This window comes from Castor canadensis, chromosome 7 (genome assembly GCF_047511655.1).
Source record: "Castor canadensis chromosome 7, mCasCan1.hap1v2, whole genome shotgun sequence".
Taxonomy (NCBI): domain Eukaryota; kingdom Metazoa; phylum Chordata; class Mammalia; order Rodentia; family Castoridae; genus Castor; species Castor canadensis.
Genome location: NC_133392.1, coordinates 12,310,084 through 12,328,121, shown reverse-complemented (window position 1 = coordinate 12,328,121; position 18,038 = coordinate 12,310,084). Strand labels below are relative to the sequence as shown.

The 18,038-nt window shown below is 47.8% G+C and overlaps 1 protein-coding gene across 3 annotated transcripts in view; it reads left to right on the top strand.

Moving 5' to 3' along the window:
* Nucleotides 1–18,038, top strand: part of Grk5 (G protein-coupled receptor kinase 5) — a 193,247-nt gene that overhangs the window by 73,460 nt on the left and 101,749 nt on the right. For 2 of the 3 annotated variants that reach the window (XM_074078204.1, XM_074078205.1), the window contains one exon: nucleotides 15,115–15,210. The exons of the other annotated variant lie outside the window; for it this stretch is intronic. In XM_074078204.1, coding sequence (XP_073934305.1) covers nucleotides 15,115–15,210 — 96 coding nt within the window. The remainder of the gene's footprint in view (nucleotides 1–15,114; nucleotides 15,211–18,038) is intronic. 3 annotated transcript variants of the gene reach the window in all.

Genomic DNA, 18,038 nt, shown 5'->3' with positions numbered 1-18,038 from the left:
TCTTATTTTTTTGTTTTTTTGTTTTTTGGCAGTACTGGGGTTTGAACTTAGGGGCTTGCCAGGCACAGGTCTCTACTGCTTGAGCCACACCCCCCAGCCTTTTTTTTTTTTTTTTCTGTAGGTACTTTTTGAATAGGGCTTTACACTTATGCCTAGGCCACAGCCGCCGTCTTCCTGTTTATGAGCCCTGCCTAGCTGGGATGATATGTGTGTACCACTGCACCCAACTTTTATTGGTTGCGATGAGGTCCCTTGAACTTTTTGCCTGGGCTGGTCTGGAACTTCTGACTTCCTGATACCTGCCTCCCAAGTAGCTAGGATTATAGGCATGTGTCACTATGCCCACTGTTGAGGTTTTTGTTTTTGTTTTTTGTCTTGTTTTGTTTTGTTTGAGACAGAGGCTCACTATGTGACCCAGGCTGGCCTCACACTTACCGTGTAGCTCAGACTACAGTCTTCCTGCCTCTTCCTCCCAAATGCTGTGATTGCAGGCAGGCATGCACTGCCATGCTTGGCTTGGTATATCCTCATTTTACACTTGAAGAATCTAATGCTCAGAGAGGGTAAGCCTCTGACTTTGAGGGAATTTAGGTCCAGATCTCATCTGTCTCTTGAGCTAATCCTATGTTAGCCTCATGTACTGGGAATTAAGAACTGGGCATTCTTAGGTTCAAATCCTAGCTTAGCAACTTAGCAGCTGTGTAACCTTGGACCAGATACTTGGCCTCTCTGGTCTTGTTTCCTCACTTGTAAAATAAATCTGCCTTCTTGTGCTGTTGTGAGGCTATGAGATCATGTTGCTGTAGGGCTTTGCCAGGGCCTGGCTGTTCCTGACCTCTTTCTGCCTCCAACATGCACAGTCACATCCACACCATAACGCACTCAGGTGGTGGGCGGATTGTGAGTAGGACAGGTTTCTAAAGAGTTTGTTCAGCTTCTTGTAAGTAGGTGATGCAAGAATTCTGGGGAGAGCAGAAGTAATTATTACTCACAGGGAATGCAAATATTTTTGTGACTATCCTATGAAAAATTGGGGCATTTTTCCCAAGCAAATAGTCCTGTTTATTTCTCCAACAAAATAGGCCCAGTTGTGCGGCACGGCCAACCCACAGCTGCCAGGGCATTTCTCAGGGGACGTCCCGTCTCTTCCCCCACTTTCTCTTCTTTAACCCAGAGGAAACATAATGAAGACACAAAAGGTCAGAGCTTGGGCCCTGCTGAGAGAAAGAGATTACTTTTGTAGTGAAAAGTTAGTTTTTGTGGCCAGGCTTTCTCAACTGTGAAAACCAGCGTGGGCAAGTGCATAGTAAGCTTGAAAATACGTTTAAAAATGATTTTCCTTGGAAAGGTCAATGCAGTAATATTTACAAGAGGACAGAAGTCTGCTTCCTGTCAAAGGAAATGTCCTTTACATGTGCAGAGAGGTAGGGAGATTGTAGGAAGAGAGGGAAGCCCCAGGGAAGTAGGGAGAAAGAAGGCTGCTTAGCTTAGGTCACTGCCACTCTGGGCCTGGCACCATGCAAGGGCTTTGATGACCTTATGCAGGGCATTTTGTTCTTATTCCAATGAGGAAACTGTGGCTCAGACAGGTTGAGTACATGGCCTGTGGTCACTTGGCTCTGCCTGTCTGGTGAGAGACCTACTCTTTACACTCTATCCTAGGGGAAGGGGCTCTGGGTCCAGGGTCAGGAGAAGTGACACAGTGAGACAGACATACCTGTGAGCATACTGGGGAGGCTGTGTGTGTCCCATCTGTCGCCGTGAAGGTGGTTCAGTCCTACCCTCATAGATGGAAACCTGTGGAGGCTCAGGGAAAACCAGAGTTACTTCAAAGTCCATGGGAGACCCTCCCTCCTCTTCTGTCCTGCCTCCCCATCTGTTTGTCTATTATCTGTCAGAGAGACACTGGGCAGTTACCACATCCAAACCCTGCTCTGGACTGCAGGGAGTGAGTGGCAGATGCCTTCCCCGCTGGATGTCTTCATTTTAATGGAGGCCAGGTGACAAGCAATGAGCAGAATAGCTCAATAAGCCATGCCCTTGGAATGTGGCAAGGTGACAGGTATGATGGAAACTAAGACTTGCCAGTCTAGGAAGGCAGAGGCATCAGGAGAGCAGGGGCAGTGGAGGTAGACAGGTTGAATTAGAAAGGGCGATCAGAGGGGTTGACTTTGAAGTGACGGAAATGTTTCAGAACTAGCTGAGGAAGCTAGCACGATATTGTGAAAGCACCAAATGCCACTCAGTTGTCTGCTTACAGTGGTTAATTTTATGTTATATGGATCTCATTTCAGTAAACTCATGCTTTCCTGTGCTGCTTCTGGCAGTGGTGGGACGGATCTTGACATAAGACTGATTGGCAAGTTGTGTGTGAATGGCTGTGTTTGGGGTGGGGATAGAGCTATGGCCATACCTGGAATCAGAAGACCTACACTTGAAACCTACTGTTTTTCCTATGCCAACTTTGTGTCTTCAGTTCTGCCATCCACAAATAGCTTGATGGTGGTAATAGGTGGTAGTGTTAAGGTAATGGTGATCGTAATAATGGTGGTCGTGATAGTGGTGACGGGGAAGATGGGGATGGTGGAGGTGGGGAGTTGGTGGTGGTAGTGATGGCTTGGCTGAGATGGTGATGATGACAGTGGTGGGGTTGATTGTGGAAATGGAAGTGCAAATGGTGGAGGTGGTAGTGATGGTGATGGTCATAATGGGGTGGTAGTGGGGAAGATGATGGAGGTGGTAGTGTGATCACGGTGTTTGTGGTGGTGATTACTGTGGTGGTGGTGGTGGTGGTGGTGGTGGTGGTGGTAATGACGGCTACATTTCATGGCACCTATCCTGTGCTAGGTACTTTGCCCACAAGGTGCTAATCTGTCACACAGCAATGCACGGTGTCTTTGTGTGCAGGAGAAAACAGAGTGACTTAACCAAGGCCACACAACTCATATGTGACTGATGACAGAGCACCAAACCCATTTCTGTTGTAGTGAAGAAGCCGTGAGGCACTGGACATGAGAGTCTGTGGAAAACAGCATGGCTGTCACTCAGGGTTATCACCTTTGGAGGCTGAGAAGGGCTGTTCTCAGGCTGTGCACCTCCCCAGAACCCTTTCTCTCAGGCTCCATGTGCCAGTGAGGCCCAGTCACTGGGCCTGGTATTGGTTTTGGTTTTCCTAATTTGAGGTTGTGGGATCCTCTGGTTGTGGCTGAGGTTTTTCTGCTCTGGAAACCCCAGCTGTGGTGTGGCCATGAGGTGGGGCCTGGAGGTGCTGGGACCTGCCCGCAGACCACAGGCCCCACACACCCTGGGCCGTACCCCATCCCTCTGCTACTCTGCCAGGGAGGTTCTTCTGGCTGGGAACTGTGGCACTGTGGAATATTCTAGAGGTCAGACTGTGTGTTCAGTTTCTCATAGTAACATCTGCCATTCCTTTCCTGCTTGCATACACTAGAATGTTATATTTCTCAGTAGTAGTCATAAAAGAAAAATGTCCTCATATCCTCATTTATATTTTCTCCTCATTTTGTACATTGATAATCAAAGAGATTAAATAATTGGTCAGAAAAAAAAACCAAAAACAACTGTGTGTCTTTGCCTCTTAATTCCCAGTCTTGCAAGGGGCAGGGACACTGGGAGTCTTGGAGGAGGGGCTGAGGCTCCTTGTCCCATCTGCCTGCCCTAGCTCTTGCCTGATTACTTAGTGGGGGTCACAGTGGAAGCCCCCAATGAAATAGACAGGTAGGCTCATAGGGCCCGGAGAGAGGCTTCCAGTCCGTCCCCTTTCTCTGCCTGCTCCTCTTGCTCTTTCTCTTCTTCCCCCACTTCCTCCTTCTCGTCATCCTGAGCTTGGAAAGTTGTTCCCTGGCCTGCTCTGCCCACATCAGAGCATCAGCCATCTGAATGGAGCCCACATGACCTAATCCTGCATGACCTGGTCTCTGAGCTGCTGCTCCTGTGTACAGAGGGCCAGTCTCTACCACGTGGGGAAGTTAGTGGTAGGGTCAGGCCATTGAAAGCATTCTGGACAGGAAGGGGCTCTGTGCCCTTGACCTCCCATATACCCTTAGAGTCCTATGCCTAACTGAGAAGGTCCTGGACACACTTCCAGATACTAAGTCCTGGTAGCCCCCGACCCAAGGCCAGTGGATTTAGGCCACCCAGAATCCCTGGCATAATCCCTCTCAAGAGGCTGTGGGCTTGAGGTGCCCTTGGTGGCCTTGACTGTCAGAGTTTCTTCCAGACATGTCAGTCTAGGGTAGTTATGGGGGAGCAGCAGGAGCTAAGTCCTCAGAGTGCACCTGGGTGAGAAAGAATCTGGAAGCTCCTCTACCTGTCAGATGTCAACAGGGGAGCATTGTCACCCTGACTTCCATGTATCAGTATCAGTTGAGAACAAGCGAGTCATCAACCTTTTGTGTCTGGAACATAGTGGAGTGACCCTTTTCACAGTCACCAAGCCATCCAAGATCCTCCCAGATTCTGACTTTCATGGCTTGCCAACCTCCCCCCCCATAAGCTGTCTATATTCTAAAGACCTGCTTCACAGCAAAATTAGAATTTCAAATAAGTTTGGTCCCTTACATTAGCACAAGGCTGACCTTTCCAAGCCACAGGCCTTTCATTTGTGAGAGGACCCCTGCCTGGAAATTCTGTTGTCTCTATAACCAGTGTCCCCCTTGTTCCTGTGCTTTTAATTACCCAGCAGGCTCCACACTGCTTTGCAGGGGGTGGCAGTGGTTTCTGTGGCTTGCTTATGCTGCCTCTTGTCATACCTGACACCAGCCCAGGGACTTCTGTTCTGAACCTGGAATCTTGGGTGGCCTGTCATCTTACCTGTCTCTCTGTCTACAAGGACAGAACTGAGTGGACTGTTACAGACACTAGCCTGGCCCATGATATATGGCCCAGAGAGAGATGAGCTGGCCAGTCATATTTGCTAATTGTAACTTCAGAACCAGGATTCCAGAAGATGAAAGTGAATATGCAAAAGGGACTTTGTGCCTCCATGCTGGGCATCATGGCTGTGAGAATGCCTGACTCAGGTAGGACACAGTGACCTGGGACTCTTGGTGGAGTTGGAGCCCTGGGTCACCAGTTTTGGAGCTGGGAGGTTTGCAGTGTATCTTTCCAAGCCCCCATTTGTTCCTCAGATCCTTTTCAGAACTAGGAAGGGCAGAGATGAATCAGGAAGAAGTTCCCTGAAAGAGCTGCTGTCGTCCCATCTCACTGGTGATGTTCGGGGACTTTCCCTTAAGTTAAAGTAGCCAGGATCACCCACAGTCATTAAACTCAGGTTGCTTGCACCCCCTAGAGTGGCTGATTCCATGGTATTGGGTACAGTATGCATTTCTAACAAGGTCCCCCAGCAATGCTGATGCTGCCGGGCCAAGAAGTACATTGAGAAGCACTGAGTTAAGAGCAAGAAGCAAGCTCTTTCCCACAAGTGCCTAAGGCCTTCCACAGCTTTCCTTTCTTGGATCAATTCCTCATTTGCTGCCAGAGAGGAAAAGAACATTAGCCTGAGAGTCAGGACACCTGCGCCTTGGTTCAGGTTGTGACACAAACTGCCCAAGTGATTTGAGGCAAGGTTCTTGCCTTTCTGGGACTCTTCTTCCCTGTCTACAAAGCGTACATAATAGGATCTATTTACCAGAGTTGACGTGAGGAACGAATGACATAGTGAATTAACAGTACCAATGGTTCCCTGACACTGAGCATATATGAAATGCCACATTTTTAAAAATTTCATGTCAAATATACCATAAGATTGGTGCAGTCCAGGGTCAATTGTTTTGCAAAGTCCATCCCAGTCTTTCAAGATGATATGAGAAACCCTACCAGAGCCTTCAGTAAGCTGGACTCTGATTGTCTGGGCCACTGCTGTTTTTGGGTTTGTCAGTGTTCTTTGAAGGAGGGGGCCCCACTGTTAGCTCTACGGTGCCAGGCTAGTTGTGAGGCTCTGGGATACTGGGGGCTCCTTACTCTAGAGACCCTCAGAGCTTAATATTACCCCCACACCCCGACATTGCCCTGGGATCAGGTACCCAGGGCAATGGCTTCTGGGAGTGCAGGTCTTCCCCACCACCTTGCGTGGAGCCATTGATCTCTGTCTCTCTTTCCTCTCTCTGTCCCCATACAGAACATCAGTTCAGTCTCTGCTTTCAAATTCAACTGCCTCCCTCAAGCCAAGGAGGAGCAAGAATATCAGCCAGCCATCTCCTCCATAGACAGTTCTTCTCCTCTGGGGAAGGCTGTTTTGGGATGATTCCTTTATTTCTTGGGGCATCACAGGAGTGAAACAAACACCCCTGTGAATCTTAATACTTTGCCTAGGTAGGAGTTCTTGGCCCACCCTTGAGAAATAGTGGCTACTACCTGAGTGTACATGCCTGTAATACTAGCAGTCTGAGGTAGGACATCAAGAATTCAAGGTCTAACGCAGAGAAACTAAAGCAGATACCTTAAAAGCAACTGAGGCCAATAGGAGAAGGGGACCAGGAACTAGAGAAAAGGTTAGATCAAAAAGAATTAACCTAGAAGGTAACACACACACACAGGAAATTAATGTGAGTCAACTCCCTGTATAGCTGTCCTTATCTCAACCAGCAAAAACACTTGTTCCTTTCTATTATTGCTTATACTCTCTCTACAACAAAATTAGAAATAAGGGCAAAATAGTTTCTGCTGGGTATTGAGGGGGTGAGGGGGAGGGAGGGGGTGGAGTGGGTGGTAAGGGAGGGGGTGGGGGCAGGGGGGAGAAATGACCCAAGCCTTGTATGCACATATGAATAATAAAAGAAAAAAAAAAAAGAGTTCAAGGTCATCCTGGGCTACATAGTGAGTAGCAACATAGGCTACATAATAAGACCCTGTCTCAAAAAGGAAAGGAAAGGAGAGGGGAAGGGAGGGGAGGGGACAGGCGGAAAGGGGAGGGGAAAAAGGAATGATAGCTGTTTATAGTTATTTGCCCTTCCTCCCCAAGTCCTGCATTCTATTCCCTGTCAGGACATGCTTTCCTGCTGGAGGTGTCCCCACTTTTACTGGCCCCCTTCCTATTCCTGCTACCCCTTAACACATTTCCCCAGCTGGGTCAGAGGGCACCTGTAGAAGGCTATTGCTGGCAGCTGAGGGGGGCTCAGGGCTAGAGAAAGCAGAAACAGGAGGGTGGGATTTGATAGACATTTCCTTTGCCAAGGCTGCCCCTGCAGAGGGTTTGGCAGGAGCCCGAAGTCTTGAGTCAGGGGCATGTACACTTCCTGATGCCCACTTCCATACATGCTTTGCTTTGGGCTTTCTTCCCACTCAAGGTTGAGATGTGCCCTGTTGGTCCTTTGGTGCCTTTCCAAGAGCTGTGAGCAGGTAGAGGTCATCCCACTTTGGTTATCTTCCTACTCTGTGGCAGGAGCCTTCCTGATTTGCCCTGGGCTGCCCCCTGGCTGGGGCCACACTCCTCCTCTGCCTGGTTGGCTGGCTCCCACCCTGTTGTCTTGCTGTCTCACTGATCTTTGCTCTTTGATGCATGAAATGATCTGTACATCCACAGGGGCAGGAACTGAATCCTCTTCACCTGTACGTGGAAGGTAAACCAAAGGCTGCGGTATATCAGCTGCTATATTGAATAAGGCTCAAGGCAACTCGAAAATGGCTGAGAACGAGTGGGCAAGATTGGAGCCCCTGCCCATTTGGGTGTGTGCTTCACTCATGGGCTGTGAGTTCTTCTGTTTGAGCCCCAGTGTTTTCATCTGTGAATGGGGCTGGCATCACCTAAGTGAGGACTGAGGGCACAGTGCCTTATTCAGGGCTAACAAAGAGGGAGGTTGTCACTGATTTCTCCAGTCAGCTGCCATGATGGAGGTTTGCACTTACCAGGCATTGTGTTAGCTGCATCTCCATCCCATCCCATCATAAGCAAGGCTCTGCCTCCCAAGGGTATCATGGTTTCCCATGAAACCATGAGCTGTGCTGAGCTTGGGACTTCTGCAGGTGGAGGGGTCAGCAAAGGCCATTGCTGACAGAGACCCACAACTGTAGAATGTGGGGGAGATGTAATGATTATAGGGTTCAGAGGCACCCACCTAGCAGATGTTGTTTGAGCATCTACCATGGACCAAGAGAGAGTAGAAACCCAGGTCTCTGCCATTATGGACCCGCTGTCAATGCAGGCAGGCACAGCAATGAGTAGGACCACTTCAGGTGTCTATGAGTACCTGAGGAGGGAATTGTCAGTCACTTCACATGCAAATCTTGAACGAGTCAATGAAAATGTGACTAGAGAGTGGATGAATAAAGTAAGCTGACATGTATGTATAAGAGACTGGCTGACCAATGGGCCAGTGCTCTCAAACCCTTCCATGACATGTAAAGAAGACAAAGAATGGGCCAGCTTCAGCTGCCAAGGTCAGAGAAGACCTCCAGGATGGTGGTGGTCCAGGCTGAGACTAGAAGCATGGGTGAGAGACATTCAGAAAAGCAGAGATAGGGTGCTGCCAGCAGTGCCAATGGCAGGTGCAAAGGCCCTGAGAGTGGTGGCAGGGAGAGAAATAAGGCTGGAGAAAAGATGATGTGGTGTCTAGAGGTCTTGAAAGTGGCCAAGGAGAATGGACTGAGCCTGTGGGTAGTCAAGCCTGTGGGTGGTCAAGCCTGGGAAATAAATGGCCATCCCTGCTGATGGGGCCTCCCTGAGCAGGGAGATGGGATGTCACAGCCCTAGCCCCTTGTAGGCCTTATAGCATAACCAAGTAGGGCAGTAAACCAGGGTCAGCTAGGGCCAGGGGGAGGGAGGAATTTCTGCAGCAGTGTGACTGGGCCAGACCACCTCTCAGGATATTTCAAATCTCATGGAAATAATAAACAATGTCAACATTTCAATTATCAAATAAATGATTTAACAACCCAACAATGCACTTGTCTGGAAGTAGTGGCCTCTTTGAGGAAGGTTTGTTTGTTGTTAAGATGTGAAGCCCTGGCCCATCTGAATTATGGAGGGCTGGGTTTATTATGGGACATTTAGAGGAACTGGAGGGCAGATGTGGGTGGGAGGGATACGGGGGACATCTTGCTGAGAGCACCCTGTACCAGTTTCCTATGGTTGCTGTAGCAAATCGCCACAAACTAAGTGTATTGAAATAATTCACATTTATTATCTTATAGTTCTGGAGGTGAGAAGTCTGACAAAGGTCTCACTGAGTTAAAGTTAAGGTGTGAGAAGGCCTGTGTTCCTTCTGGAGGCTCTGTAGAGAATCTGGTCCCTGGCATTTTCTAGCTTCTAGAGGGTGTCTGCATTCTTTGGCTCAAGGATCCTTCCATATTCTAGCCTGCAATGGCTAGGACAATCTTTCTGAGATTCATCATTCTGATCTGACACGTCTACCTTCCTTGTCCACATTGACAGAACCACATGGTTCCTTTGGGCCCACCTGAGTAATCCAGACTAGTGTCCCTATCATACCTGCAATTCCATCTAGACTCTTGTCATGTAACTTAACATAGTCACAGATTCTATGGATCAGAATGTGGACATCTTTGGTGAACATTATTCTACCTTGTATAGTCTCTCTGCCTGTTCTTGAAACTGAAGAGGTAAGTATTAAGGGGCAGGGAATGTTCCAGATGGTGGCCATATAGCCTACTCCCCAGGCCTGGACAGCCCCCAAGTATCTGTGTGCAGCCCGCTCTCCCTTCACAACTCCTCTTTTGGGCCCCAGCTCTAGCATCCATTCTTGAGGTAGCTCACTTTTCCCACCTCCATAATTCCCACTGCAACTACCCCATAACTAACAAATCTCTCCCAATCCCTATTCTTTTTCTAAGTGTTGGTCAAAACTACTATTAAATAAAGCAGCATTTCTCCACATCACTACTGTTGACATTTTGGAGCCAATCATTGTTTGTCCTGGGAGGCTGGCCTGTGCATGGTGTGATGTTTATCCACATCCCTGGGCTGTATCCATCAGCTGCCAGCAGCAGGTTGTGACAATTAAAAGTGTCTTCAAATGTTGCTGGATGTTCCCTGGGAGGCTTGTGATGGCCATGTCCTGGCACCTGCAGAGGGCCTGTCACTTAAGAGGTGTTCAACACATATTGAACATAATGAACCTATGTGAATTATCTTAAGATAATGAGTAAATCAACCTATGAAAACTGTGCCTGTGTATGTGTGTGTGTAGACTTCAGATTTTCATAGCCTGGTTCCCTGAGAAGCAGGTGGGTAGCCTTATAAGAAATCATTCCTGGCTTCCAATCAGAGAGCTGGGCTGTAGCCTGGGAATTTGCACTGCCAAAAGTTCATCATTGCTTACTCAAAAAGTTGGACACAGACTTACCATGTGACCTAGAAACTCCTCTCATGGGTATATTCATAAAGCAGGTACTTAACAGATGCATGCATGCAAATAACAAAGGAGCACATTATTTACCATAGCTGGAAAAGTAGAAGCAACTTTAGTGTTCCCTGACAGATGAGTGGATAAACAAAAGGTATGTACATATAACCAAACAGTTGCAAACCTTAGAAAGGAAGAAGATCCTGACACATGCTACAACATGAATAAACTTGAAGGCATTGTGCTAAGTGAACTAAAACATAAAAGGAGGTTCCTAGAGTGGTCAAATTCATAGAGACAGAAAGTAGAATAGAGAGGTGACCCTGAGCTAGGGTTGGGAGAATGGGGAGTTATTATTTAATGGGGACAGAGTTTATGTTTGGGATGATGAAAAAGTTCTGGAGATGGATTGTAGTGATGGTTGCACACTTAATGCCACTGAATTGTACACCTGTAGTGGCTAAAATGGTCAATTTTATGTTGTGTATATTTGATCATATGGATGGGCAGCTGGGTCTGGGAATCAGTAGCAAGGGAATAGGGAGGGGGATGGGAACAATATGGGCCAGAGCAGTTCTGATGGCCCTCTCAGACCCCATAGCCCACGAGCGGCTGGGATGAGAGCACCTGACCAGCCCATCTGCCCTTTAGGCAGATTTCTAGAGGACAACCCTTCCCTGTGGGTGCAGGTTGACCCTCTATAGTGGCCAGGCAGGTCACCTGAGTGAGCATCCCAGCTGATAGGGACGGGCTGGTCTGATGGCCACATGTCCTGTCCATGGGACAGCTGCTGCCCAGCTCCAACTGGTTCTTGCCATGTGGGAAGTCTGGTTTTGGGCAAGAAGTCTAGAATCTGAATTTATGTGTGAAGACTCCTAATGTTTAAATGTTGGCAACCAGTTCACTGAATAGCAAGCAAACAAACAAGCCACATGTGGGTCAAACAGAAGGAACTTTGCAGGCTTTGGTCCAGTCTACTGTGTTCTGGGAGCTCACAGGCTTATGCCTTAGCTGAATCCCCATTCCCATCCTTATTACCTGATGCTGTGTCATATCTGAGATCTGACACCAGTTCTCTCTTTGATCCTCCAAAAGTATCAGACCCTCCATTTACAGACAAAGCAGCAAGGACAAGAACCCAGGATTCTGCTCAGGCTAGGGTCTCAGTTCTGCCTTTTATGATCTGTGTGGCCATAAGTGACTTGCTTCTTTCTTCCCCATGCCTTTTCCTCCTCTGTCAAGTGGGCATGTAATGATTCTGCTACGTAAAATGAGGGTGAAGAATGCAGAAGTTTTAGCTCTGGGCAGGGCCAGCCAAAAAGGGCTGTTCAGTGTACACATGTGTATGTGCTTGTGTATATTTTTGCTCTCATGTGTGTGGGTCCTGTGGGAGGAAAGAGCATGTGTGGAGTGGGACAGGCCCTAGCTGGTGAGTTATGTAACATGGTACATCTGTTTCCTCATCTGTGACATGGGCCTATGATTTTTTCCTCAGTTATTCTGAGGATCCGCTAGGTCATGTTCAAATAGTGCCTGGTCACAGCAGGGGCCCAGTACACACTGTCCTGTCCCTTGGAGGTTGAGTCTGTTGTCATCTGCAGAGACTTGAGAGGGAGGAGCTAGGCCTCGCAGGGTTGAAGGCAGGATGAGCAGAGAGCAAGAAAATGGCCCTGTGTTCTGCCTGCCCTCATCAGCTCCCTCACCTCCTTCCTGGTCACCAGGAGAGGGTGCTGGTCAGAGCGGGTCACTTGCTAAGCAGGGCTTGGTCTAGACTTTCCTAGACAGCATGGATGATAGTGAAGAGTCCCCAGCTCAGCTCTGCATCTGACTCTGACATGCTCTGCCTCATTATCCCTAATGTTAGCCCCACAGAAAGATCTTACTGCCCGTTTCCCAGAGGGTGATTCAGAAGGTGGGGTGGGGTCTTGCTCAGGGGTATGCAGACAGCAGAGAAGGCCACAAGGCTGAAGCAAGGTGCTGAATGACCAGGTTGGCCTGGGGGTATCCCTGGGTTTCTTGGCTGTGGTTAGTCTCTGTTCTGCCAGACTCTTCCTGGGAGGGTTGGAGAGTAGCTGGGTCACATACCCACCCAGAGCAATGAGCCAGGGTCTTGCCCAGGATCCCCAAAGAGGGTAAAGGATCTTTCAGATCCTGAGATACTAGGGACCCGAAGGGCAATGTGACCTTTGGTGAGTCACTAGAAAATGTAGGGCCATTGTGGAGGTAAAGGGGTGGTAGTATCTCTATCCCCTAGGGGCCCCTGGCCACATGGCAGAGGTGCCTCTAGGTCCATGGTGCAAATCCTGGTGGGCTCAGGGATAATTAGGCCCAGAAGTAATGCTCTACTGCCATTTGCTGGCCTGGATGTTCCAATGCCTGTCCATCATCTCTCAGATGAGGAATGGCAGGGATACCAGGGACACTCTGTGTGTGCCCTCAACCTACTCCACATGCTCATTACAGATGCCTGTGCATGACATATTTTCTTTTTTTTTTTTTTCATTTTTCTTTTATTATTCATATGTGCATACAAGGCTTGGTTTATTTCTCCCCCCTACCCCCACCCCCTCCCTTACCACCCACTCCACCCCCTCCCTTACCACCCACTCCACCCCCTCCCGCTCCCCCCCTCAATACCCAGCAAAAACTATTTTGCCCGTATCTCTAATTTTGTTGTAGAGAGAGTATAAGCAATAATAGGAAGGAACAAGGGGTTTTGCTGGTTGAGATAAGGATAGCTATACAGGGCATTGACTCACATTGATTTCCTGTGCGTGGGTGTTACCTTCTAGGTTAATTCTTTTTGATCTAACCTTTTCTCTAGTTCCTGGTCCCCTTTTCCTATTGGCCTCAGTTGCTTTAAGGTATCTGCTTTAGTTTCTCTGCATTAAGGGCAACAAATGCTAGCTAGTTTTTTAGGTGTCTTACCTATCCTCACCCCTCCCTTGTGTGCTCTCGCTTTTATCATGTGCTCATAGTCCAATCCCCTTGTTGTGTTTGCCCTTGATCTAATGTCCACATATGAGGGAGAACATACGATTTTTGGTCTTTTGAGCCAGGCTAACCTCACTCAGAATGATGTTCTCCAATTCCATCCATTTACCAGCGAATGATAACATTTCGTTCTTCTTCATGGCTGCATAAAATTCCATTGTGTATAGATACCACATTTTCTTAATCCATTCGTCAGTGCTGGGGCATCTTGGCTGTTTCCATAACTTGGCTATTGTGAATAGTGCCGCAATAAACATGGATGTGCAGGTGCCTCTGGAGTAACAGTCTTTTGGGTATATCCCCAAGAGTGGTATTGCTGGATCAAATGGTAGATCGATGTCCATCTTTTTAAGTAGCCTCCAAATTTTTTTCCAGAGTGGTTGTACTAGTCTACATTCCCACCAACAGTGTAAGAGGGTTCCTTTTTCCCCGCATCCTCGCCAACACCTGTTGTTGGTGGTGTTGCTGATGATGGCTATTCTAACAGGGGTGAGGTGGAATCTTAGTGTGGTTTTAATTTGCATTTCCTTTATTGCTAGAGATGGTGAGCATTTTTTCATGTGTTTTCTGGCCATTTGAATTTCTTCTTTTGAGAAAGTTCTGTTTAGTTCACATGCCCATTTCTTTATTGGTTCATTAGTTTTGGGAGAATTTAGTTTTTTAAGTTCCCTGTATATTCTGGTTATCAGTCCTTTGTCTGATGTATAATTGGCAAATATTTTCTCCCACTCTGTGGGTGTTCTCTTCAGTTTAGAGACCATTTCTTTTGATGAACAGAAGCTTTTTAGTTTTATGAGGTCCCATTTATCTATGCTATCTCTTAGTTGCTGTGCTGCTGGGGTTTCATTGAGAAAGTTCTTACCTATACCTACTAACTCCAGAGTATTTCCTACTCTTTCTTGTATCAACTTAAGAGTTTGGGGTCTGATATTAAGATCCTTGATCCATTTTGAGTTAATCTTGGTATAGGGTGATATACATGGATCTAGTTTCAGTTTTTTGCAGACTGCTAACCAGTTTTCCCAGCAGTTTTTGTTGAAGAGGCTGCTATTTCTCCATCGTATATTTTTAGCTCCTTTGTCAAAGATAAGTTGCTTATAGTTGTGTGGCTTCATATCTGGATCCTCTATTCTGTTCCACTGGTCTTCATGTATGACATATTTTCATGTGTTGGTGTTCATCATGTGGGCATAGTGGGGACACAGGAGGCAGGACCGACCTTCAGGAATCCTTCCTTCCAGCCTTGGGAAATGTGTTCCCCGAGACTGTGGGTTTGTGAGGAATGAAGGTTACCAAAGGCAAGTGGAAGTTGAAGTCCTTTTCCCCTCAAATCTGACCTACAGTTGCGGAAGGGGACTTGCAACAGGAAACCACAGGACAAAATGAGGGCAGTGAGAGGGGCCATAGGCCACTGGCTTGTGGGTTTGCTGTAGGAAGATTTCCTAGGCCCCTAGGGAAGATTAAGACATAACGGGCCTGACCCCTTCCATGGGAAGGTTCTGGAAGTCTGAGGGGTTGGAGTCCATGCACTGAGTGGGCTGAACAGCGTGCAAGTTCCTGAGGAAGAGCAGGGCAGGATGCTGGTGGGGGTGGGGCAAGACCATGCAGGAAACTCTGAGGCTTGCTGGTAGCCTGGGAAGTGTGTGTGCTGAGCTGGAGGGTGGGTCTTTGGCTTAACCTAGAGTCTCCACTACCTCCCAGTCCAGGAAGATGGTAGACAGGCTTATTGAGGTAGAATGCAGGTCCTGGCACCTTGGGCAACACCAGCATCAGCCATCTTTCTCCTCCATCTCTGCAGGGGGCGGAGGAAAGCGCAAAGGGAAAAGCAAGAAGTGGAAAGAAATCCTAAAGTTCCCTCACATCAGCCAGTGTGAAGACCTCCGAAGGACCATAGGTAAGCCAACCCAATCACCTTTGGGTGTGGGAGCCAGGAGCAGCTAAGGTCTTCTGGGAGGAGCCTAGCTTACAAAACCCACTCTTGGTAAGCCGTTTGCTTCTAGACTGTGTCTCAAACCAGCTGCAGGTGTCTGCTGGTACAATGCTGCATGGTAAAATGAGTCAGAGTTAAGTCTGAAGGGTACCTCCTCAGAGAAGCCTTCCCTGATCCCTGAATATAAATTAGTTCAGAGTATCCAGTCCTCTACTGCCCAAGCTCTCCTTTGACTGTTGTTTGTTCTCTGTTTCTCCCGCAAGTGTGAAAGACTCATCACAAAGGGACTGGATCTTTTAAACTCACCACTGTCTATTTGGCACCTGGTTTACAAAAGGGGCATGATAAGTGTTAGTTGGATGAACGAATGAAGGAAAGAATGGGTAAAGAAATGTAAATGAACATAGAGCTCATATAGGGCCTCTGATGGAAGATTATTAAGACTAATATACAGAGTAGTCATGTAATCTGCCATCCAGATTAATGAAATCTTAATATCTGGGTATATATATATATATATATATATATGTATTGTTTTTCGTTTGTTTTGGTGGTACTGAGGTTTGACAGGGTCTTGCAGTTGTTACGCAGGTGCTCTCCCACGTGAGCCTGTTCCCAGCCCTTTTGCTCTGGTGATTTTAAGATCAAGTCGTGCTTTTTGCCCAGGCCAGGTTGGACTATGCTCCTCCTATTTAGGCTTTCTGCAGTAGCTAGGATGATAGGTGCATGCCACAACACCCAGCTTTTATTGGTTAAGATGGAATCTCGTGAATTTTTTGCTTTGTCTGACCTCAAACTGCAATCCTCCCAATTTCCATTTATTGAGTAGCTAGGATTACAGGTTTGAGCCACTGCACCCAGCTTATGTGTTTCTTAAACATGGAAAACATAAAAAATATGAAATATAGGACTTCTGGTGCCAGACAAGAGGAGTTCCTTGTCCTTTCAGCTAAGGGGATTTGAAAACCTTGGACAGTCTATGTAAAACAAATATAGAAGACTCCAAAGGCAGATTGTTGGGGACCTTGGGATCTGAGAAATAATACTACAGAGAGTTCCCTGAGTTTTCTTTTTAGCCTCTCTTATGTCCTGGATTGGGTCCTAGAGAAACTCAACACCTGAATTGGTAGTAGGTACATACAAAAAGGCCCTCATCCCCACACACCAAAAACAAGGGCAACCCATTTTCTGTAGCTAGAGGCCCTGGAAAGGGGCAGCCAGCTGAGCTGGGAAGCTGTGGGCACAGTGGGCCACTCCAGATCTGCTGCTTCCCCTACACCCCCAAATGGTACACCTTGACCTTCTCACTTAGTTTGCCTTAGTCAGCTCAGGCTGCTGTTACATGTTACCTAGGTTGGTGGCTTAAGCAACAAACATTTACTTCTCGCAGTTCTGGAGGCTGGAAGTCTAAGATCAAGGCCCACTTCTTCCTGGTTTGCAGATGGCTTCATTGTGACCTTGTAAATGGTGTTTTGCTTGGTTGTTTTTTTGTTTTGTTTCATTTTTTGGTGGGACTAGGGTTTGAGCTCAGGGCCTCAGCTTCCCAGGCAGGTGCTCAACTACTTGAGCTACATCCCTAGCCCCACTGTGACCTTGTATAGCAGAGAGCAGCAGTCTTGCTCATAGCTCTTTACTTAATCCCATTTATGAGAGCTCATGACCAAATCCCCTCCTAATACCATCACATTTGGGGTTAGGCTTAAATGTGTTTAGATTGGGGAGGACACAGATATTCAATCCATAGCACCATTCTGGATTCAAAGACCCACTGAACCCTTCCTTTCCTTTTCTCTCCTCTGAGGGAGAAGCTTGTACCACCTTGAGGGGATCTATCCCTGCCAAGGCTCTATGCCCCGCCCATCCCCTCCTTCCAAGTCCAGATGCTCAGATGCCCTCATTATGACCCTTTTCCCCAGGGGCTTCTAGGCATTCCACAGATCACCTGAATGTCCTTTGCCTTCTATTGCCCTCCCTAACCTGTTCATTTCTGATTTGGGGACCTGTGAGCACAAGATTCAACTCTAAGCTTCTCTTGTCCACGGACCCCTCCCATCTTGGTCCATCAATGGGCCTCTTGGCAGGCCCACGCCCCTGGGAGGTGAGAACCATGTGAACTGTGTGCTGGTGTGTGGGAGCGATGCTCTGTCCTCCTAGAGTGTGTTGAAAAGACTCTGTGTATGCGTGCAGTGTTAAGAGAGGCTTGGCAAAAACAGAAAAGCCCGTGGAAACTGAGGGACTGCTACACATGGGCCAGGGCCCAAGGCTTGGGCCTTCCTGCCTGTTTACAGTCCGTCGCTGTGGTGTTTGCCCAGCCTCTGCTGGGGTCCTGCTGGAAGGCCTTCTTAAATAAAAATCTCATTTCTTTTCTAGACCAATACACAAATCAAACAGTGGCAAATACCGCATTTATTTTTCTTGTGGACACATGAGCTCACTCTGATGCTTTCTGGGAGGATGTCCCAGGACAGTCTTCATGCCAAGGTTCCAAAGCCCCTTTGGGCCCACAGGGTAGTATGGGGTGGTGCAGTGCAGAGGGAAAGCTCTGGATCAGAGGGAAGGGCAGAGCCCATGAGGACCTAGGACACTAGCCCCTTGGGATCATGCAGAACAGTGGTCAGTTAAAACCACAGTCCCCTCCTGCCTTCAGCACCACCCTGGGCAACCACAGGCCATCTCTACCCAGCAACGAGGGTGACTTTGAAAAATGGAAACTGCCCCTGTGAGCTGTCTCCTCTCTGGAGCCGCACGGGTGTTTCTGCATCCCACTGAGAGTGAACCTTCAACTCCTTCCT